General features: G+C 40.5%; 1 protein-coding gene across 1 annotated transcript in view; it reads left to right on the top strand.

Annotated features, from left to right (window-relative positions):
* The window catches only part of PTPN12 (protein tyrosine phosphatase non-receptor type 12), an 82786-nt gene extending 59728 nt beyond the window's left edge, over positions 1 to 23058 (top strand). Inside the window, exons 13-18 of the mRNA XM_086474355.1 lie at positions 13345 to 14309; positions 17465 to 17542; positions 18859 to 18947; positions 20042 to 20072; positions 21150 to 21266; positions 21870 to 23058. Coding sequence (XP_086330481.1) covers positions 13345 to 14309; positions 17465 to 17542; positions 18859 to 18947; positions 20042 to 20072; positions 21150 to 21266; positions 21870 to 21931 — 1342 coding nt within the window. The 3' untranslated portion in view covers positions 21932 to 23058. The remainder of the gene's footprint in view (positions 1 to 13344; positions 14310 to 17464; positions 17543 to 18858; positions 18948 to 20041; positions 20073 to 21149; positions 21267 to 21869) is intronic.
* The last annotated feature ends 1588 nt before the right edge of the window (positions 23059 to 24646 follow it).

The following is a 24646-nucleotide window of genomic DNA, read 5'->3' on the forward strand; positions in this document are numbered from 1 at the left end:
TGAAGCCTCATTTTTGGAGGCAAAACCCTAACGAACCGTATCCATTTATTCAAGAAAATGTTACCTTACAGACAAGTACTGTTATTGACCTAGTGTGTGCCAACAAAATGCTTTTCTTTTTGAGAAGAAAAATTGGTTTCACCAATCCTTTCAATAGAGAAGAAAGAAAATCCTCTCTATCTCTTAAAATACATAGACTTGACTTTAAGGAAGCCAAAAGTAAATCTGAACTAACAGATTCATCCACCTAAAATGGGTACCCAACCAGAGTGTTAGCTAAAGAAGGAACTCTCCTGAAGTAAGTGCCCGAGTTCCCTAGCTAGTTTCTGGAAGGATTAAGGGACCTTTGGCAGGTGATCTTGCCTGTGCTACATGGCCTGTAGCTAAACAGACATTTAAGGTAAGCAGTTGGGTTTCCTGAAGTTGTAGAAAGACATAAGAAACCACCAGCCATTAATATTCTTGCATAACATTCAGTCATATAAGGAAAGTAGTGCAAGGCCAGGTCAGTAGTGGGAATTCCTATTAATTTGATACTTTTTTAACAGTTGAAGGTAGAAGATGAGAATTAACGCCTTCTTTCCGGTGCTGCATTTGGCAGGGTACAAATGATGTGGTAAAGTGAACCCATTTTTGAGGGGCTAGCAAGATGAGAGCAGTGGTTACACAATAAAGTGAATTTTAAGTCCTAAAATATTCTAGGTGGGGTAAAGGAGGAAGTTTAAATGTGTGTGCATACATAGAAAATGTAATTGGACATAGCCATTTGAAAATTTGTGACTCAGTGCTATCAGTGGGCATGTATATTCAATAAATATAGTTTAAAACTGGGTATAGAAGTGTTCCACTTAGCTATTAACTAGTAATTTGGACCAGATCTAGAATATTGCATGTGATTCTAATGGCCGTTCTAATGAGGGTATCAGAGAACTACCATAAATGGACCTATTGCTCTACTTCTGTAGTGGCCCTGGGGATGGCATTTGCAATAAGATAAGTTTGGACATAATATATGATAAAAACCATTAATGATACAGTAGGATAAGAATATGAATAGCTGTTATAGTTAACTTAGCATTAGTTATGTCAAGCAGAAGTTAGAGGAGAATAAGAGATTGAAAGAGAGACATGGAAATGGGTTGGGGCTCTTCACAAACAAATAGTACAGTTTGTGCTATGTAGGTGTTATCATTTTTACCTTATTTAAATTGATGGTAAAGTGATTGTATTCAGTTATCTAGATTAAGATGATGACAGGAGTCTGTTAACCTGTGCTCATGATGAGTTCCAAGCTCTTTTTGAAACTTATTACATCGAAGTTCAGTGACTTTCTGTCCAATAGGTAACTTCCTTATTAGTGTCCGTTGAAAAAATCACACAGAATCACAGAATGGTAGGGGTTGGAAGGGACCTCTGGAGATCATCTAGTCCAACCCCCCTGCTAAAGCAGGTTTGCCTAGAGCAGGTCACACAGGACTGCATCCAAGCGGGTTTTGAATATCTCCAGCGAAGGAGACTCCACAGCCTCCCTGGGGAGCCTGTTCCAGTGCTCTGTCACCCTCAGAGTAAGGAAGCCTTTCCTTGTGTTCAGGTGGAACTTCCTGTGCTCCAGTTTGTGCCCATTGCCCCTTGCCCTGTTCTTGGGCACCACTGAAAAGAGCCTGGCCCCATCCTCTCAACACCCACCCTTTAGGTATTTATAAGCATGGATAAGGTCCCCTCTCCCCTTCTCCAGGCCAAACAGCCCCAGGTCTCTCAGCCTTTCCTCATAAGAGAGATGCTCCAGTCCCCTCATCATCTTCGTAGCCCTCCGCTGGACTCTCTCCAGTAGTTCTCTGTCCCTCTTGAACTGGGGAGCCCAGAACTGGATGCAGGACTCCAGATGTGGCCTCACCAGGGCAGAGGGGGAGGAGAACCTCCCTCCACCTGCTGGCCACACTCTTCTTAACAGCCCCCCCCCCCAGGATACTATTGGCCTTCTTGGCCACAAGGGCGTATTGTTGGCTCATGGTCCACTTGCTGTCCACCAGGACTCCCAGGTCCTTCTTCGCAGACCCCAACCTGTCCTGGTGCATGGGGTTATTCCTCCCCAGGTGCAGGACCCTACACTTGCCCTTGGTGAACCTCATTAGGTTCCTCCCTGCCCAGCTCTCCAGCCTGTCCAAGTCTCACTGAATGGCAGCACAGCCTTCTGGTGTGTCAGCCACTCCTCCCAGTTTTGTCATCTGTCCCTCACTTCCTAAGCTTCCCTGTGCAAATGTGATGGCAGACAGTGTCAAAAGCCTTGCTGACGTTGAGGCAGACAACATCCACTGCTTTCCCCTCGTCCACCCAGCCAATCACGCCATCATAGAAGGCTATGAGGTTGGTCAGGCATGATGGCCCCTTGGTGAATCCATGCTGACTGCTCCTGATAATCTTTTTCTCCACATGCTTAGAGATGACATCCAGAATGAGCTGTTCCATCACCTTTCCAGGGATGGAGGTGAAGCTGACTGCCTGCAGTTTCGTGGGTCCTCCTTCTTGCCCTTTTTGAAGGCTGGCAGCAGGACACTGGCTTTCCTCCAGTACTCACACACCTCTCCTCTTCGCCATGAACTTTCAAAGATGATGCAGTGGCTTAGCAATAACATCTGCCAGCTCCCTCAGCACTCGCAGGTGCCTCCCATCGGGGCCCACGGATTTGTGGGTGTTTGGTTTGTCTAAATGATACCTAGCCCAATCCTCCTTGACCAAGGGACAGTCTTCCTTCCACTATACTTCCTCTCTTATCTCCAGGGTCTGGGATTTATGAGGACCAGCCTTAGCAGTAAAGACTGAGGCAAGAAGGCATTCAGTAACTGCCTTCTCTGTAACCTCCATCACCAGGGTACCCACCTCATTCAGCAGCAGGCCCATGTTTTCCCTAATCTTCTTTTGCTACCGATTTTCTTGAAGCCGTTCTTGTTGTCCTTGACGTCCCTTGCCAGACTTAATTCCAAGCAGGCCTCAGCCTTCCTCTTTGCATCCCTGCATACTCTGACAACGTTCCTATATTCCTCCCAAGTGGCCAATCCCTTTTTCCAATTTCTGGAAACTCCTTTCTTCCTGTTGAGCATTTCCAGAAGCTCCTTGCTCATCCATGCAGGTCTCCTGCCTCCTCTGATTGATTTCTTCCTCACAGGGATGCATCCATCTTGAGCTTGGAGGAAGTGATGCTTCAATAGCAGCCAGCTCTCTTGGGCCCCCTACCCTAGCCCATGGGATCCCTCCAAGTAGGTCTCTGCAGAGGCCAAAGTTAGCTCTCCTGAAGTCCAGGGTTGCAACCCTACCGATTGCCCTGCTTCTTCCACACAGGATCCTGAACTCCACCATCTCATGGCCACTGCAGCCAAGGCTGCTCCCAACCTGCACATTCCCAACCACTCCTCCTTTATTTGTTAGCACCAGGTCCAGCAGCACCCCTCTCCTCGTGGGCTCCTCCACCACCCGTGTTAAAAGTTACCATCAGTGCTCTGCAGGAACCTCCTGGACTGTGTGTACTCAGCTGTGCCGCCTTTCTGGCAAATACCAGGGTGGTTGACGCCCCCCATGAGAACCAGAGCCTGTGAACGTGAGGCTACTTCCAGCTGTCTGTCCAAGGCCTCATTGACTTCCTCCTCCTGATCAGGGGGCCTGTAGTGAACACCCACAACAGTGTCACCCATACTAACCTGTCCCTTGATTCTTAACCATAAGCTCTCGACTTGTTCTTCATCCCCCCCCTAGGTAGAGCTCCATACGTTACGGCAGCGCTCTCACATACGGAGCAGCTCCCCCACCTCGCCCTGCTGGCCTGTCTTTCCTAAAAAGCACGCGGCCCTCCATGACAGCATTCCAGTCACGTGAGCTGTCCCACCACGTCTCTGTGACCGCAGTGCGGTCATGGCCCTGTGACCGCACACAGATCTCTAGTCCTTCCTTCACTCCCCAGGCTGCGTGCGCTGGCGTGCAGGCGTTTCAGAGAGGTAACCGAGTGCACAGATTTCCCTGGAGGGCTGCGGGAGGATCCACCACAGCCACACGCACCCTTGAGGTGGTCGGCCTTCTGGTTCCCATCTTGGGAGGCAGCAAAGGAAGATTTGTCGCTGCTCTGGTTGGCCTGCCTTCCTCCCCGGTTGGATGCGATGGCATGAGCGTTGCTCTTCTGGACCCTGTGCCCTGAGCCCTTCAGTTTAAAGCCTGCCAGTCTGCTGCCAAAGATTCCCTTGCCTCTTCTAGACAGCTGGATCCCATCCCTCCCTAGCACGTTAATCATGGGTGTACCTAGGTTTTTATCATTATTATGTTTTCGTGTAGCAATCATATATGCATAATTCATGTTTTAGCACACATTTGTCTTATCTGCATTGCATTGTTTTTCACGTGCTGCATTGAGTTAAAAAACCTGGTCTTTTTTTGGGCCTGCTTCCATAAACTTATACTTTGCCATCTGCCAGCACTGGCAAGAAGAGGTGAATAAATGGAAGCTTTTAGCAAAGCTGTTGTGTTTTTTAAATGGAGATTATTTTTTAAAAACAATTAATTACACCCCTCTTGGAAGATGCTTCTGAGGAAAGACTTTATTTGCTGTTAGTCACATCTGCTCAGAATACCTACCCACTAATGAGCATGTTTTTTCTTGATGTGGAAGGTCATTTTATAAATCTGCAGCCTGATTCAGTCAGGATTTAGAGCCAGGTTTTGCGTATTGTGGATGTTCTGGCATAGGTTGACATCCTTTCCTTGGGGAGGATGGGAGAGCAGAATCTGTGAAAGATTCTAAATTAATCCCTGGACGATTCTCTTATTCCTTTTTTTTTCATGTCCTTTCTTTTATTTTTCTCTACATTGTTGTGACTAGAAATATCTTGGTACAACTATTTTAAGTAATTGTCTACATCTTTTCTGTAGTGAATGTTTTCAAGTGATTTCTAAGAGTTACTGCCTTTACAGATCAGTTCACATTTGATAAGTGCTCTGAAATAGTCTAGTTTAACGCATGTATTAGTTTGATTTAGAATTTTCTCTGGGAACTTGCTTAAAATATTTTGTTCAGTAACATTTTTAGGTTGTCAGCCAAATGTGTACTAGAGTTGTACATGCACTGTCTCTGACTAAGTTACAAGCAAGTTGCTAAAGCTAGTATTTTTGAAAAGGAATAAGGCTTTTAAATTCTTTATATGCTGTGTTGTAGTTGGCTCTAGAATGTGTAATTAGTGAAGGAAGCAACCTACATTTTTTTTAAGGGAAGGTTTAATAGGTGCTTTTTTCTAAAGCAAAAAACGGCTACAGTGACTAATACTGAACAGTACTGTGTGCCAGCTTGGTTTCAGGTAAACCTGCCTGACGGAGCTGGAGGAAAATTGGTTTACCTCTCTTGACCTAGTTGTCTTCCATATTGCTATCAGACCAAGCTATGTTCCTTAGATAGTAATGCTTATGAGTCCTGTTGTTTTCTGACAGCTCTGAGGCTGTTTGCTGGATGAGATGGTGACATCTCCTCCACAGCACTTTTTGGTGGCTAACCACTCAGTACCTTGTAGAATTTCTCTACAACGATGGCTTTCTCACCTGTGTCTTCTCTTGTTTGTGACAGATCATAGGACAGGTCATCTCTGTATTATCTTTAAAATTGTAGATCTCTTCCTCTTACAGTGTAGCTGGTATCAAGTTAACTCTTATGTCTGTACTACGGAAGGATGAGATGCCACTGAAGACATTGGCCATACAAGATAGGAAGCTTTCTCAGAGAGGGATAATTAGTCCTTTTAGTACTTGCATTGGCCTGGGGGTGTCTTGGGGAAGGAGTGCTACAAAGTACTTTCCTGAGCTTCTCTTATGTCTGTCTGTTCTTGGAAGCTACAAGTATCTTTAGACTATTGATATTAAATCAATATTAAATTAGAATTTTGTTTACTTAACTCACCATGAAGTATCTAGCTGTACTTGTTTTGTAGAGGTTCTGCAATTTTATTGCCTCCCAAGCTTTTATCACCTTGTAATGCTTTAATGTAATTCATATTTGCTGTACAACATGTGAACATAGTCATTTAGCTTAACGTCTATCTGCATTTGATCTCAACATTAAAAAAATTCAAATAATATCACAAAGGTAAACAAGAACAACTCATGAGTGCATACATCAGCAACTTATTCTAGAAATATCTTGACTTTGCAGTTTATGATCACCTCTTGTGAAAGTCACCCTGAACTTCGTTCTACATTAAATTTCATTGGAGGATTTGAGGGGCTGGAAAGCATTTTGTTAGACATGTTTAACTATTTCCAGGTTAAGACAGGAAGAGGGCATAAGTAAATTTTGACTTTGTTGTTAGATATAAGACTGTAAAAAACCAAAGTTTTAAATTTACAATTTAGGACTGTACATGATTTTACATGATTGTATGATCAGAGCTTTTACTTCAAATCTAGAAGAAATGATTGGTGTTTCAGAATGCAGAGGGAGCATCTTAATACCTTTAAGGAATAGTCCTTGAAATGCTTGTGTGTTCAGTCTTTCATTCTAAATTATTTAGAAGAAGAGGCTGTTTATTTTAATCAGGCTTGGTTACAGAAAGTTCTTTGTTTCCAAGTACAAATGCAATTTGAAAGAAATGGAGAACCTGAGAGAGAAACTCACAAAAAGATGAGGTGGTAACTTCTTTGCTATGTGCTGCTGTCTGAAGGAGAAAAAGTGAAATACTGCAGCAGTTCAACTTTTCTAAAAATTATGCTTGGACTTCAATCTAATGACACTAAAATATGTTTCAAGGGTTACATGTAGTTCTGTTTCATTTTGGGCCCTGCGGAACCCCCTCTTTGCATCTTCTGCAAAGCTAATTGATGGGTGTTCCTTCTTAGTTATCAGTCTCTGATTTGTATGTCACAATTAAAAACCCAAAAAGCCTCATGTAACAAAATTTTACATGAAAAATTCACCAGCTGGTTATTTTTATTCATTTCTTATACTTATATATAAATTATCTGTAGCATAGTTTGTGATAGCTTCACCGAACTGCAGCTTTTCTTCCGCGTGGATGGCAGTGATTTAGTGCTTAAGTAGAATAATGTGGTTGTTTAGCTTCAGCCTGCTTACATTGACTTTAATTTCCCTATTTTAATTATGAGGGAGGATGTAGAGCTTGGTGTCTATTTTTGGTTGATCATAGCAGCTGCATTCCATGACCTTGGCATCGCTCTCTTTTTATTTGAAAATAAAACCCTACAGTATGCTGCATAGAATAACCATGGATTACTTAAGGTTTTTTTTCTTTTGAACTCCGGCCAAGTTTCATTTAAATCTGAGCCCATGGTGCCCTGTTTTAATAATATATCTCTTTTCCGTTGAGGCTAGAATGGCTTAGATGTTAAAACATTCTAAAAATTTAGCATATATTGCAGAAAAACCAAAAATAGTGTTGCCATTGCTTAATTTTTTATTTTTTTTTCTATGTGTACATTTTTGGTGGATAATTGTGGGAGGGCAGGCTTTTTCCTTTTGACAAATTCTCATTAATTTTTATTACGACAAAAAAAAAAAAAAATTACCTAATGCGTGGTTTACCTGATATCTGAGAAGCTGTTAACTTCTTCAGCACTAAGGCACTGCATCAGCTGCCCAGGTTGAGTGGCAATAACAGTGTATGAAAAAGCTGCCTTGGTCATCTAGGGGAATCCCAGCTGTGTGAGGGAGTGCCGAGGTAGTGGAGTTACAGATACTCAGTAGCAGTTGTATATGAAGGGACACTGTCAAGGCTGAGTTACGAGAAGGCTTTCTGTGTTTTGTCACACAGTGTGATTTTACAAATGTACTTGAGAAATGCTTGCTTTTGCAATATAAAAAAGCAATGCAGGGTTCATTTAAAGGTCTAATACAGGAAAGCTTATTTCTTTTTCTCAAATGGTCTGGCATTTTTTGGTTCACTGACTTCTCTGTCTCAATATCCTCTTTCATGAGCTTTCTATTAGGTTTTTGGTAATTTAAATCAAGCTGTCTGCTGTTGTTTGTAATAATATTAGTAGTTCATCTCCAGATAATTTTCTGCCCCTGGGGGAAGAAGTGTCTATAGAACACAGCTGTTGAAGGAAGTGCCCAAAGAAAGCATTATGCAGCAGCCCAAAATGCCCAAGATTTTCTGGCAAGAGTTCTAGAAAAAGCTACTGCTGGACAAAGACCTCTTAAATGTATACATATCCTAATATTTCTGCTTTGTAAAAAGAAACGAAAACATTATTTGCAAAGCAGAACATGTGAAATAATACTATGACGTCAGTAAATGGAAAAATTGTTACATGTTCAGAGAAAACCAGGAAATCCTGTGTGGCATCTATTTCCTTGTTTAAAAAAAAACCCCAAACTCAAACAACATCAAAATGTTATTTGGACATCTCATTTTCTGAGGATGGATACTCTTCAGTATTAATAAGGCAAAGAATGATTTTGATAAAGAATTTCTCATTTGATCACTGTACGTCCTCATTTAAGAGTGAAGGAATGAAATTTAACATCAAATGTAATGGGGAACATTTTAATAGCTCTATTTAGCTGTGTATGAGGAAGATGATTAAACAACTTTTGGGTTGCTGACTTGTGCAGTATTTCCTGTATCATCATCAGTTCTATGCCTACCTCTAAGGGGGCTGTTTGTATACATGCAGGGTTCTGTTTGCTAGTGAATCAAATGGGAGACTGATTTAATTAAACACTAATCAGTGAAGCACTTCATGAATTTTGACTGGTATCATGGACCTATAATCTTGTCATATCTAGTTTAATGCTAATTTGCTTCTTTCTCTAGTTGTAATGCTTAATGGTATGTTTGTACCAGATAAGAAATTAGTTTTGCTGATTGCATGTTTAACTCTGGGTCAGGAAAATGAGGTCAATAAGGGAAAAACCTCATTTTCAGCAGGAGGATTTAGTGGAGATTACCAGCAGTGATGCTCATCAGTAAAGGGGGCATTAAACATTTGTGCAAGTGAACTTTCTCTCTATTTCTCTTGGAATAGAGCAGAGAAATCCAAGAGGAAGGAAATTCTCCTGTCCTTCTTAGTGAGTATTAGATTGGAGCAAGATACACTCTTTTTTTTTTAACTTTCACCCCCCCCCCCAGCTTATCTTTACTAATTCAAGCAAAAAAATTATTCCTAAACTTGTTCATTTTTCAAGAACATCTCAAGGCAAAAGAGTTCCCAAATTACTTTTGATTAAATTGTTTTGATGTCCTTATTATTGCTGCTGCCTTAATGTAAAGCAAAATAGCAATATACAAGTGCAGAGAGGGGAGGAAGAGAAGGAATTTGAGGCCCAGCCTGTTGTGACAGGAGTCAGACAGGCGGAGAATGGAAGAGGGCACCTGGAAGAACTGCAAGGGGATCTGGGGTTTTCCAGATACGAAGATATATAATAACTTCTAGAAGGTAATTTGGAAGCTGGGGAGCTTGCAGTGCTTCAGTGGGTGGGAATTTTCATAAACTTGAAAATAGAAACCGTTCTCTTCAGTTTGGAATCCCTTATATAAGGATTTTAGTTCTTTATTCCATACTGCTATAGCTTGGTGCTAATAAAATCACAAGGATGAAACTCATGCTGTAGTCAATCCCAAGAGAGGTAGGCTTTCAGGTCTATAGAGGATTCAAGTGTGAGGCACTCCTCCATTTTTTTAGTTGGTGGTTTGTTTGTTTTGCTGTTTTTTTTTTTTACATAGGTCATGATACTCTCAAGAATTTGCACTGGCTAAGTCCTTTTTAGGCTTTGTTTGCAAGTGAAGGAGCTAATATGGCGTACAGACAAGTAATGAGAGCCTGTCTGATGCCTTGCATTCATGAATAAACAGGCAGGAATTCTTGTGCAATTGTGTGGTCTTTAGCCCTATTCCCTATAACCCTTAAAAGCAAGCCCACTGTTGGCTTTATTCCAGTGTCGTAGAAACAGCGTGTTTGCTACTTCATGCTTTTTTGTGTTTCACTTAAATAATAACCTTGGGGAAGATGTAGCAATTCAGTTTTGTAGCTATTGGCATTTTTTATTTGTCAGCTATGCTCTCCAGTAACCTTCTTGAAAATATGATCAAGATTTTGCAATCATTCTTGCTTCCTCTCTTGCTGTCTGACAAAGATAGGCTGTCGTATGTGAGCAGTATGAGAAGAAACCTTACCATGGATTGCTAGACAATACAGTACTGAAGAGATATGGAGTATAACTTGGTACTCTGCGGTTTTTCTTATAAGCCTTTCTACTTGTTGTTTTTAATTAATACTTTATTAATGTTGACTGAGAAAGTGGATGATTCTTTGATCCTAGTGCTGTTACTAGCCCATGTTCTCTCAAGTAAAAAGGCTTTTTCAGACTTAATAGGAGTGACAAAAGGAAGATGGAGACTTGTCTTGGAAAGCCAAATGCGTTAATCAGCAAATGCAAGAGACCAGTGCTAGCCTTTGTCAGTCTTAAAAGTGAAGTGATTGATTTATCAACTTTCACAATGTCTATTTTAAGGTATTTATGTTTTATTGTAGAATCATAGAATAGTTTGGGTGGGAAGGGACCTTTAAAGGTCATCTAGTGCACCCCCCTTGCAGGGAGCAGGGACATCTTCAACTAGATCAGGTTGCTCAGAGCCCCATCCAACCTCACCTTGAATGTTTCCAGGGATGGGGCACCTACCACTATCTCAGGGCAACCTGTTCCAGTGTTTCACCACTCTCACCATAAAATATTTCTTCCTTATACCTAGTCTGAATCGGCTCTCTTTCAGTTTAAAACTGTCACCCCTTGTCTTATCGCTACACTCCCTGATAGTCCCTCCCCACCTTTCCTGTAGGCCCCCTTTGAGTACTGAAGGGCTGCAACAAGGTCTCCCCAAAGCCTTCTCTTCTCAAGTATGAACAAACCCAACTGTCTCATCTTTTCTTCATAGCAGAGGTGCTCCATTCCTCTGATCATCTTTATGGCTCTCCTCTGGACCCATTCTAACAGGTCCATGTCTTTCCTGTGCTGAGGACCCCAGAACTGAGCACAGCACACTCACCAGAGCAGAGCTGAGGGGCAGAATCACCTCCCTTGACCTGCTGGCCACACTTCCCTTGATGCAGCCCGGGATACAGTTTGCCTTCTGGGCTGCGAGCACACATTGTTGGCTTACGTCGGCAGTAGAGAGAGCCTTTTTTCTGTCAAGGTAGTTGCCTGATTAAAAAAGCGTTTGAAAGACTTGCGTCTTACTGATGATAATCACAGTCAGTGATTGACTCATGATCCAGCTGAGATTTCTTGGAGCTCCCCTGCAGTTGCTGAAATTTATGAAGCCTCTGTTAGGCTCCTGGTATCAGACTGGGCTTCCTCTGTGGAAGATCTGTAGGGACACGATAGATAGTGGTAGAGCTGGATGCTTTCTAACTGTTCCAAGTTGAATGGCAACCTGTATTTGGATGCCGGACTTCGTAGATAAACTCTGAGGGTGTGCTTTCGTTATGTATTTGATGGCTCATGATGAGATTTTCCTTCACAGAATTTGTCAAGTCTCTAAAATGCAAATAGTCATTCTTCGTCTGAGTTAGTAATGTGTGATTAACTACTACAGCTATCATAGAAGTTTCATTGAAATAAACTGAAAGCGCAGGGCCTGGAGAATATAATCTACATATCATCCTGCTGGTCCTTACAACATGAGAGTTATTACTGGCACAACTTCTTCCAGAGCTGCTAGAAATGCTGTGTTCTCCCAGGTTTTACACAAATGCAGCAGGAGAATACTGTCACAGTGGTCTGTCATCTAACAGGTAGTAAGAGTTTTTGCCTTTTTGGAAGCGTCTGCGTCCTGGCTTTTAGCATGTAGCTTTGAATTCATTTGCAAATAGAAGTATATTTCACAAGAGTACTGTGAACACTCTTCTGAATAGATTCAGTTCTTCAGGATCTTGGATCATGAAAGGAAGGTACAGTCCAAGGTCTACCAGTGACTTAATTTTCAAGGGAAGAGAATGTCCTGCTGTAACCTTATCTCCAAGGGAAGGTTCCAAGTCCTCTGCTGCAGAGCCGTATTTGGGTGTTTTATGGTGCCTCTGACATAATTATCCCAAAAAACCTAAAGGTATATGAGGATTTAGCTGACTCCTGCTTTTTCAAGGTTATTCTGGTGCTGGGACTATCTGAATGTGTTAGTAAAGACTCTGGGAACTGTCTGTTCCCTGAACATGGGAGGATGGGAGCATCTGTCTTCTAAATGTCACTATCTTGGACATTACGTGCTGGCCTGTATAGAAAGTTTATTACTTCCCCGTGAAGGACGTCTTTGCCAGCAGCAGGAAGTGATACGAGCTTTATATATAAAATGGGCTGGTTTCTCAGCTCAAGCACATGGCCAAATCACACTCCTTTGCAACTACAGTCCATTATGGTTTGATTTATTTGCCTGGATTGAAAGTATAATTACTGTAAATTATTTCATTGTATTTTCTGTTCTGGTCACCCATTTGTTTTGCACCTCAGTTATTACTCTGTTAGTAGTCTTGCATAATGAACCAAAATATTTTCAAAAGCTCTGAATGAAAATGCCCAGTTCCTGTTTGATAGATGTTAGTTGTGCAAAACACTCGTAGTCAAATATTCTGCAACCTGAAAGTAAATTGACTATATGTTTGAAGAGCTTCTCCTTTTAAGTGGCTTAAAATGAACTGTAATAATAAGTGCTGTGGTCTCACTCATATGCACTGTCACTTGCATCATATATTCTGCTGTGAATGGTTTTTATGCAGTGTACACCTTATGTGAGCTAAATTTGGTCTGCAGCATTAGCCTTACAACTATGGAGCAACTGTTAAATACACAAATACAAAAATAAAATCCTCCTGGACATGTGCAGAAAAATAAAAATGAAGATATTTGGTATTAAGCAGGCTGTAAGGTTGTAGTTTTGTGTGGGTTTTTTTTTTTTTTCTTGGCTTTACTGAAAATTGAATTCCGTATGTCGAGTTCCTCTGAGCCACTTGTTAAGAAGAAAGCAAAAAAGTACTGAAATCCTGCCACCAGAGGGCCTTTCTTACAGGGTCTTTGAAGAAATGCTTCTGGGAAAGGATGTGAGCAATCTTTGAACTATCAGTGGGGATTAGATGTGGCCTGAATGCATGTCTTTGTGATACTCTGAAAGACATTTTGAGTGTGTTAACTTAGTTCTTGCCTACCCCTTTAGTCATATTTTATAAGCGTTATCTGTATGCAGTGGAAGTGCTGCTTGGGGTTCAGTATTGGTATGAAAGCATTACTACTGCAGAGACAGATGGATAGGTACCTAAAATGTTGTCAAAATACAGAAAACTTACACAATTGTGTTTTGGGGCTTTTTTTTGCAGTTACCTTGTAGAAGGAGACGCTAAAGAAGAAATCTTGCAGCCTCCAGAGCCTCAGCCAGTACCACCAATCTTAACGCCATCTCCCCCATCAGCTTATCCAACAGTCACTACTGTGTGGCAGGACAACGATAGATACCACCCAAAGCCAGTTTTGCACATGGTTTCGTCCGAGCATTCAACAGACCTCAATGAGAATTATAATAAGTCAACAGAACATTCAGGGAAGAATGAACCCAGTGAACGTGCAGAGAAAAGGCTGGAGCGCAACTTAAGTTTTGAGATCAAGAAGGTACCTCTTCAGGAGGGACCACGAAGCTTTGATGGGAACTCCCTGTTGAACAGGGGACATGCAATTAAAGTTAAGCCTGTGTCATCCTGTGCACTTGATAAGAGCTTTAGGCCACAGGAACAGATTTCAGGGGATTCATTTGTAGATGCTTCTCAAAACTCATGTATGGAATGCAGCGTGCCACAGTCTAACACAGCCTTAATACCTTCACCAGAAAGTCTGCAGAGTCAGCAGGTTTCTGATACTCCACCGAGACCAGATCGTCTGCCTCTGACAGAAAAGGGACATGCCACGTGGGCGCTGCATGGGCCTGAAAATGCACTGCGTACGTCAGTGTCTGAAGACACGTCTTCAGACATCTTGTGTCATGGTGTTAAAACTCTCAGTCTGGTATCAAACACCACAGTTGAACATCCTTCCAGTGATCATGTCGATCATACTACTATTTCTGTTCGAGCACCCCTCTGTTTTACTAATCCTCTTCATTCAGACGATTCGGACACAGATGACATGAACTTTGACGGCGCCATGAGCAAAAGTGCATCTAATGTTTCAACCGCAAGTGCCACAGTTTCTGCTGCCACTAATACTGAAAACATTTCTGCCAGAAAAGTATTGCCAATGTCTATTGCTAGGCAAGATTTAACAGCTGTAACATGTTCTGAAGATGGCAAAGGTAGGTTTCATTGTGGTTCAGAAGCACTACTCTTTAATCTGGTTGCATCTGTAGAGTTGGACAACATATGTTTCTTTACAGTGCAGTTTAAGTGTAAATTTCAACGGTGCAGTATAGTAGCTTCAAAAGGGTTACAACTCTTTTCCTTCCACTTCTCAGTTTGCCTGTGAGCTGTGTCTGTTACAAGGTACTACAGACGTTATTAAGCTGCTTCAGAAGCTTTATTGTGACGTATGAAGGCATTCATAAATGTAGGTTTCTGTGTTATTGGTTGGCGCGCTTTTTTCTCCATGTCAGATTTCATGGAGTGTCTACAGTAACGGCAGTTTTGGGTAGTTACAGTATTTTAAACAGGCTTGTCCGGACACATCAGATTCATGCTCACTGGTTGATGTGATGGTCCTAAAAATGATACAGTGAAAGAAGTTACACCTACAGTCTTTGAAGTTGCTCCTGATTTGGCTTCTGCATTTTAGTAGCGTTGTAAATATTTAGCCCTGCTTTCTTCCCTTTCTGTACATGGCCAGGGGAGACAAAATAATGTTGCTGTTCACCTAAAAACCCAATTTCTGCTTTAGTAGTGCTTTGAAAATTATTTGGTCGCTCTTAATCTTTTACTGCTTTTTGGAATCTTTTTGAGCAAGGAAAGTCTGTAAGACTGCTTTTGCAAAAAGTTTATTGAAGGCAAAAGGGTCCTAAAAGGTGCAGATTCAGGTTTGTCAGGCTGGCGCGCTTAGATCAGGTGCTTTGTGCACTAAGTTTTCACCAAAAGTTGTATATTCAGAAACGTGAACTATTTTGCAGCTTTAAAAACAATTTGTATCTATAGACTTCGTGATATTATGTAGGCGCGTGAAACAATAGTTGCTCATGTGTATGTTGTTAACCCTGCGACGCTTTAAACATGCTCTGCATAGCAGCCAAAGCCCTTTGTCATAGGTACTTCAGTGTTCATACCAAGCAGTCCTCTTGGATTTGTTTTTGGTAGATTTGCATGCTGTAGTATTTTTTCCAACGCTGCTTTTAGCCAGGCTTTTTTCCTTCTTTCCCAGGGCAGTCATTATTTATCACTGTTTGAAAATCGTTACCTCTCTACACATCTCTTTATGTAGATGCTGTAAGAACATGCATATAAATAAGTGATATGTCATAAATATGATAAAAAAAATGGGAGAAATGTCACTCAATAATTTGTTTAATGTAACTGCATATCTGAAACTTCCTAAAATAACAGTACAGCCTTTGTGCTGCTGGTATGTTGCTGATTTCACAGGAATGGCTTAAATTTTTTAATACTCTTTATAATTTATCTCTTGTTATCAAGGGTGTATCTGTTCCCTTTTGCACGATGGTGAACACTTTCCATTTTATATTCAGCTTGCAGGTCTTGTAATCCGTCTCAGACTCAATGTAGGGTTAGATCGCTTTGCACCGGTGATCCTAAACCATGTTTTACAGCAGCTTTTTCATTTCCATACTTGTTCAGGACTCTTCTGTCTGAAGCTGAGGATATGGGTATGATCATCTGTGAAGCTTGCCTGTAAACTTCCTAGCACCTAGTTGCTTAACCATAACTGGTGGTGTGCATGATCTTACCACATAATTAAATCCTTTTTGTTTAATTCAAATTAAGTGAAAAGTAGTTGTACCCTGAGGTTAAAAAAAAGAAACAAAACAAAACAGAAACCCAGCAACAACCCCATAACAATAACAAAAACCCCAACCAAAACAAATCCCAAAAACCTCACTGTCAGTTGGGGCATACTCCATAGTGACTTTTTTTGCTGATTTTATAGAGACTATTTCAATAAATGAGGGTTTTCTTATACTGTTTAGTAAACACGGGATGGAACAGGTGTCAGATGAGTCACTTTGAACACAGTGGCTTGTCAAACGTGATGACGTTCGTGTCCCTGCTGCTGGCATGTTGGCAGGGCAAGCTTCATGGCTTCATTAGTTGAAATGTGTCTTCGTCTTTTTATAGATCCTGTGTGGAATACAGTTGTCAGATGAGACTTCTTGTGGCAGCAGCTACTTTGATGTGTTTTAAACCTTTAATTTCTAATCTGAATTCCTTATTAGGCCAGAGCGGGGCTTTTACTGCCAGAACAGCTTGTGTCAGTACACGCCTGAGAGGCGAGAGGGAACAGACTGGGGACAGGATGTGTTACTGGCACCAACAGTAGCCGCCTCCTCTGGCTCCTATTTACCCTTCTGGCTAGTAAACTTTGCACTAGACTGTTGAACTAGTTCATATCGGTGGTGTGGGAGCCAGCCTGGGGGGGCCCCAAGATGGACTTGGGAAGCAAAACTGAGACTTGGGGCTTTAGAGCAGTGGTTGATGTGGACCTTCCCTGGAGCTCGCTGTTGCACAACGCAGTCCTGGAAAGCCATGTGGCTTAATGTCCTTGCACCGTGCAGCCCAGCTGTGCTGTGTCGACTTTGAAAGTACGGATGGTTAGAGCTGCTGAGAAACAATAAAACCCACTGCTCAGCAGCAGTAAGGTACTGTCTTCAGCATAGCTGAAGAGCTCATGCATATTTTCAATGTGCTGCTTACCCTGGTTCGGGAGCTTCATCAGTGGGTCAGCTGGTAGGCACCAACTGCGTATAGTCACCGGTATCTGCAGAAGAGTTTAAGAAGCCAGTGTGGTGTAATGGGCTTCACTCACTTGCAGTGGCTGCAAGTAGACGTGTAATGAACTGCAATTAAACTCCAGTAACTACTATGGTTACAGTTCTTGGCAAGTCACTTGTTCAAGAAGCAAATGGTACTGCTCCAGTGCAGACTGTTAATTCTGCTCATCTTCTGTTTCTGAAAGAATGAAAGAATAGTATTTGTTGGAGTTGCTGAGGTTTTTTTTTTTCTCCACATTATTTAGACTGAAACTGTATTTTACTTTTCTTTCTCTCATAACACATAAACTGATCCTACCTCCTTAATGTGAAGATAATGTTGTTCACATGAAGTTGCTCCCAAGGCGTTAGTATGGTAAACCAAAATAGTTTATAATATTTAGAACAAATTTTCCTTTTGCTTTAAATTTAATATTAAGTTTAGAATGATCTCACATATCAAAACATAGACTTTGAAAAATCTAGGAGGAAAATTTAAGTATGTCTTTTAACTTCTCTAAATGTCATATTTGATTTAGATGCTGATACCAGTGAAGAATCCTCTCCCCCACTTCCAGAAAGAACACCAGAATCATTTGTATTAGCAAGTGAACAGAGTGAGTTCTTAATGTTTTGTGATAATTTGGGATAAAATGTGAAATGCATTTCAGTATTGTATTTGAGTGCCCCTGCTTTTTGGTTAATCCTTAAGTGTTGGAGCAAATTGTAAAACGGAATGAGATCTAGCATGTGTAATGGCTTGGTTTGTGGTTTAACTTTCACAAGCCCTTGAACACAGTGAAATTATTTCTCATTTTCTGACTAAGCATGCTGTTATGTGATATTTAAGTATATTGGAGACTACAATATTGATTTTAGTGAAGCTGGTTTTCAGTCTGAAGGGTTTGGAAATGCAGTACAGTTAGGGGATTCCCCAGCTATTTTAGTTTCCTACTGCCCCCAGGTAGGGTTTGGGAAAACACATGAACAGTGCTTATCTCATTCTTCTTTCTTGGGCAAAGGAAAGATGATGACATTTCATAATACACTGTATCAAGTGAACAAGCCCAGTTTATTTAAGCTTAACATATTTACTCTTTGCCTGTTTCAAAAGAGTAACTGAAAAAGAAAACTGACAGAAATGATGTGCTTATGTTGTCAGATTTCATTCATCGAGCTAGTAAATGCAGAATACCAAAAAGATTAATTGAAATGAAGTGATAAATTAGGTTGATTTTGGCATCTTCCAAAAACCTTAGTGTGATGTAGTTATTTACGAGGCTTTTGTTTAGTGTTGCTTTGTGAAACTGTCAAAAAATTTTGGCCAAAATAGTTAATATAGATATTTTCACCATAAAAAGGTGGAAGTTGTGTAAATATGTCCCTTGAGCATCATAAGCATAGGTGGTTCAGAGTCAAAGTGATCCTTTCTTTGGATATTACGGACTTTCTTCTCTTCTTTGAGAACAGAAGAAACAAAGCTTTTTTTCTTTAAAAAAAAAAAAAAAATCTTTGAGATTCAAATCTCCAAAAATAATTCAATTTTGACTGTGTTTTTGCATGATAGCAGGTTTGGCTGTCCTTACTTGTGTGTTTTCTTTACCTAGTATGTATTTTCAGATCTGCTACTATTGCACAGCTGATGTAATAAAATTTTAAAAACATCATTGAAAAAGAAGCCAATTCTCCTATTGGTTAGGAACTTCCAAATGAAGGAAATGAACATCCGCAATGCAAGCACGCTGCGGTCTTGTGTTTTGAGTTACATTGTGGAGTTGTCCCTTATCTTGAATGCTCTTCATGTAAAGAGAGATTCATGTTTTTACAAGCGTTTAATTTTTTAAAATTGCTTTATAGCACATCTCTGATGCTGTGTTCTAGTACCTCACCATGGAGAGAACTCACGTGTGTTGCTTGATTTCATTTTCCCTAGGCACACCCTTGCCGAAGCCAGTTATGATTGCGCAGTCTGAGTGGAGCATATTGCGTGATCAGCATCCCCCTGACCAGGCGGTCTCTACAGTAAGTATAGGCGACAAGTCTGTACTAACCAGTTATTTCTAGTTCGGTTGGGAGCTACAACAAAAAGCAAAATACGTACTTGTGACAGGTTACAGCTGTTGATCACCTACAACTAGCCAGTTTTCCTCTGCCTGAGCTGCTGAACTGGTGCGATGAGAGCACGCTTTCTTTCCGAGAAAATTGTCTGGTTTTCGAAGTTCAGCAATACTTTTAAAAGGTCATCCTTAATATACCTTAAATTATGGCCTCAAGAGCGTGAATATGCTGTTTTTACGGAGCTTGCTGTCTGCCCTTAATCGATCATAGGCTAATTCAAGCTGGAGGAGAATTGCAGTTTCTCGTCTAACCTGCTGCAGGAAGCAGGGACTCTGACTGGGCTGCTCAGGGCTTTATCCAGTTGGGTCTTGAAAACCCCTAGAGATGGAGGCTTTATATTCTCTGTGGGCAACCTGTTTCACTGCCTGATAAAGTTTGTCCTTACGTCCGTATTTATTTTAAACAAACTTTTCTGCCAATCAAATTGCACTTTTCACACCAGTCTACTAGTTGCTCAAAGTCATCCGGCGTAAACAGCTGGCAGAACGTCAGAAGCGTCTAAATCCTCTTTACATTCATGCCTTTGATGTGGTTTAGTGCTGGACTTGGCAGTGCTACGTTAACGACTGGACTCGATCTTAAAGGTCTTTTCTAACCTAAACGATTCTGGGATTCTTTTCTTCATGCCCCCCCAATGCACTTTTACAGCCGCCTTGACACACCACTTAAAAATGTGACAAAAAAAGATAAAGGTGAATTTTCAGGGACTGTAAATTTAATGTGAGAACGAATCTACCTAATTTGGCAAATAATTTGTAATGTGACAATTTTAACTTTTTATTAAATATGCAGTAAGGTTCTGATAATAAATTCTTTATTAACTACCGTAATAGGTTATTTTTTTGTCAGTGTTGTAGCAAGGCAGAAATGTAGGAACAAGTAGGTACTTCCACAGATGATGTGATTTTTTTGCTGATGTTTTCATCATCAATTTCTGATGTTGTTTTAGTATTTTGGAAGCATTTTATAGAACTATTTCAAATATTTCTCATTAACAGGGTTTGAAAACGACGTCACCTATTCTAGCCGGTAAGTGATGGAAAAGATTCTAAAGATTTTTTTTTTTTTTTTTTCCCCAAATACATTTTTTCTCCTGAACAAAAATTTGCCTGAACTTGGCTTTTGCTTTGAAAATATCTAAGTATGTTGTCGAAATACTGGCGTTTTGAAAAGGCCTTCTGTTTTTAAAGCTTCTAAGGTTTTCTGACGAAACAAGTTACAAGTCTTAATTTAAAAATGAATGTTAAACTTGGCTGTGCTAAAATAATGAAGACAAAAAATACTGAATTTAAATGTGTATTATAACAATATTTTTTTAGTTTAATTAAAACCTTCCCATGTTACTGCAATAGATATTGTAAAAGTTGTGAATTAATTTCTTTGATTTCATAAAAGCAGGAGTAAACCTGAAATAAGCTCAGCAGTGACACGTGTGTGTACATTTTGGATATGTATGTATGTGTGTTGCGTGTTTAACCAGTCTTTTAATTTCTGATCTTCTGAAAAGCTTCAGTAGGAAGTCTTAGTCCTGTCACCTGGTGTTTAACTTTGCAGCAGCCTGCTTCAGCTGTAAGCAGGTGTCTGCCGTGTATCTTCTGCGTATGCCTGGATGGGCTTGTCCCGCCCATTTGGAGCTGCGTGTGAAGGACCTGGTCGATTTTTAAAAATAAGTTAGCTTTCAGAAATATTACAGGTTTGCTAATAGGGTGATTATACAAGTAATGCTACACAGAGTTACCTAGCATGTCTTTTGAAGCACCTTTAGTTTGGAAAGAACATAAACAGATGCGTTTACATTGATGTATTAAATGGTACTGTGACCTCTTGCTATAAATAGGTGCTACCTGGGAATTTAAGTATCCGTCTGAATTTAAAAGAAAAAGTTGCATATTAGGCAAACAGGAATGTGTCACTGTTATTGAACATCTGCTTCATAATCACCTCTGAAGTATGGGTTTTAAGAAATGAGAAATTGCCTTTTAAATCCTCATTTTTGAAAATATTTGATGCAAGTTGTGTTCTGGACTGAGCTGTACTTAAAAATAGCATTCGCATAGTGCTGACTAAATGAGTGTTACGCTAAGAGGGGGGGTGTGTGTTTTCCAGATCGTCTTGAAAGAAGCAACAAAACACCAACTGACATTTTACCTCAGATTTCTTTTTCTGGTTCCACGGATAGAAGAGGTCAAATTTCAGAAAGTCCTGCAGAAGTAACAGATATCGGTAATTACAACTCATTCAAAACATGATCACTGGGTGATTTAAAGAGAAGACTCATTAACAGTACTAGTTTGGAATGCTGCTACTACTGTCTCCCTCTGACTTGCTGAGGTGCAGAACCCAGCCAAAGAAGCCTGGCTTGTCTCTTCAGCAGTGCTGAAAGAGCTTTTCCCAGAATGAGCGGTTCGGTCATTCTTCACTTTGTTTTTAAGAGGGTGTGAGATATAGAATCAGTCAAATGGGATATAATTTCTGTAGAGCACTGAAAACTTTCAGAAATAACACCTGACAAAACTGGTTTGGTATGCACAGAAGGGGAAAAAGTGGATAAATTATAACAAAGGCTGTAATACCGTATTTACTTAAGTACTTCTTAAGTGAGGTTTAAACAATGAACTGTAATTATATACGGTTCTTCATGTTTGGGTTTCCTGTGGCCGTAGTGCCTTTAGAACCCCTCATAGTACAAAGTCGTTTTCTAGCGCCAAGAATCAACCTCCTCCGTAAGAGCCCAGCAGGGCTTACAGGGATCCTTCAGACTGCTGCCGGTTTGTGAGGCTGCGCTGCCCGAGCAGGCAGCAGTATTAAATACCTTTCTTTCCTTAGGCTTTGGTAACCGCTGTGGAAAGCCCAGAGGACCACGAGAGCCACCTTCAGAATGGACATGATCCAAGAACCAATGGGCATCCTGTCAATAAATTATACTGGAAAACTCAAGTGCCACTGAGAACTAGAAAAATAGTATTCCACTTTTCCAGGGGGCGACTAACACAGAGCAGTGTAGATCTAGCTACCAAATGGTACACTCTTCCAGTGCATCCCACGCAAAACCTTAAACATTGTTCACCGCAGTGGATTCCAGTATTACAACTTAACTTTTTGCTGGGGCCATCTACCTGCCTTACTACACTTAGGAGAAAGTATTACATATGATTTATTTTGTAACTTCAAGTATTATTGCCTTAATGTCTTTTAACCCTGTTACACGCTGCTTGTAGACATATGTTAATATAGTAATACTTTTGACAGATTGTGTTTATGGACTACTTTTTGCTAACGTTTGATTACCATGTATGCATTATTTTGTATATGTACAGGGCAAGTAAGTATATAATTTGATAAAGTTGCAATCATAAAATATTAACAGAAGATGTAAGAAATCTCTGCATGATCTAAATTTTTGTGTACCTTGTTTGTAAATTATTTGCCCTGAAGTTTTAGAAAATAGTTTCTGGGGTTTTTTACAAAAATTGCTGGACACACACAGCTAGAATTGCAGGTTAGCAGAGATAAAGATTGTAATACATTTTGTAAATTGTAAGCAAAAGGTTATTTTTATATTATATACTGTTTAATTGTCAGACCTAATTTGTTCTGGTTTTCATCTAGTCATGGAGATTCAGTAAGTGCCTTGGAACAGTATTGAATTCTCTTAGCCTGTGTATGTTACTTCAGTGTTTTGAGTTCATCTGGAATTAGATTATCAAAAATATTTGTACGTTTCTAGTATATTTGACCTGCCAGTAAAAGATAAACCATTCTACATAATCAACACTCCTTAGTTTTCATTTTAATGTTTCATCAGTTGCAATCTTTAGAAAATTCATCTCTATCAACTTTCTGTATAATAGGATTTTACAGTTTTAATATGACGTGTTTCTAATTTGGGAAAACCAGAACACCCTGGTAAAAGGACTGTTTGGATACCACTGTCTTCTCTCACAGATGGTGAATACCATTTTTGTTGTGCAGCGACTGTGTATGTAAGAAAGCAACTTATATGAAGGTTCACATAGAGCCCTTGCAGCTACACTGTATCTTGGCAATGTATCATGTCAAGAGTTAATCCTTATAAGGATTCCTTACTTAAACTTTTCTGTAATACAATCTTTAAATTAAAGAAAGTCAAAATCTCCAAAATCTCACTATGGGTGTTTTTACTCTTGGGAATAAACTGTGTGCAGAAGCAAATACTAAAAGAGTGACGGGTGGCAGTCTGGCGTAGCTTATAGATCTCCTACTTGATCAAAATAGCGACCTTCAGGACCTTACTTTTAGTAGCTGCCTTAGAACTTCTGGCCAGCAATAATGCCAGAGAAGTGCAGAAGAACATTCAGAGGAAAAAACCATTTATTTTAGGTAGTGGAACTATCTATTAATCTGAACTTTAGCCATGGAAACATTGTCTGATTTACTACTTGTGCCTTTAGGGCCTCTCTGCTAAGAGCAAGGCAGTGCCCAGGTGGCAGCCCCTGATACCTCCCGGAAGGTACGTAACTTGCAGTTACTGTCTTTGGCTGTGCCTTTGGCGCTCGTGGCAGACTGCCGAGCTGGGCAGCTCTTTCAAAGAACTGTACACGCTGTAAATCCTTAACTTCCCAGGGATATAGTCTCCCAATTATTTGTTGAAAAATAAATAATTTAACAACACGTGCCATTTGGGATAACCTGTATCAACTAGATTCCTGCTTTGTAAACGGGGCAGGTGGAGTGTCTTGCAGTTGGCCGAATAAAGTTGGCCTGAACTTTGTTCCCCTTCCCCTGCGCCGAAGAGGATTAGCTTCGACTTTCACTCCTACGGACCGGACCTCCTGCGGTTCGGTAACGCCTGACAGGCTGTCATCGCCACCGGACAGTCCAAATCCCTGTAACTTTTTGAAACAACTATTAAATTAGAAAATTTCCAAATGTGTTTTGGATGTACTTTTTAAGGATTGTTTCCATATTTCCCTACCAAGAAAATACAGAACTTTGCAGATCGTGGATTTTCGGCTTTCTACATTTGAGTTTCACTTGGAGCAAAGGCTGACAAAAATCTCTGCACTCTGTACAGGCCATCTGGCAATGTTTAATTAAAGTACATCCAGGTTCGTATTTTTTCCTTTAGATTTGCATGGGTTTGGATGCTATTCCAGCTAAGTTCATCACAGAAGGTTCTCAGCCTGTCTTTGCTTTAGCGATATGAAACTGCAGGTGTCCTGCGTGGATTTATGTATCCTTTGACAGGCCTGTTTTACAACTCACTGTTGCCTGCTTACATACATGAGTGTTACATTTTCATCGATTTCAGGTAAACTGACAGTTTTAAGTGTAAGTGCAAGGTAGAACCTGCCCGATGTCATCACTTTCTGTATCCGCTCTTGTGGCTGGTACAGAGGTAAGCGCAGGATTGGGTGCTGGGTGCTGGATAGCTTCACATCAAAACTTTGAAATGTTATCCAGTCTTAGTAGCTTCTTAACAAGACCTTTCTTTGCTGTGGTGTATTTGAAATTGAATCTAAAGGGGTTTAGAATATTACATTAGTTTGCAGATTATCACTGAATACAGATCTAGACCAAGTCATTTTATAAATACAGTGAAATGAATTCTGGAATAATCTTAC

Source organism: Leptosomus discolor, chromosome 1, assembly GCF_034619465.1.
Source record: "Leptosomus discolor isolate bLepDis1 chromosome 1, bLepDis1.hap2, whole genome shotgun sequence".
NCBI classification, from domain to species: Eukaryota; Metazoa; Chordata; class Aves; order Leptosomiformes; family Leptosomidae; genus Leptosomus; species Leptosomus discolor.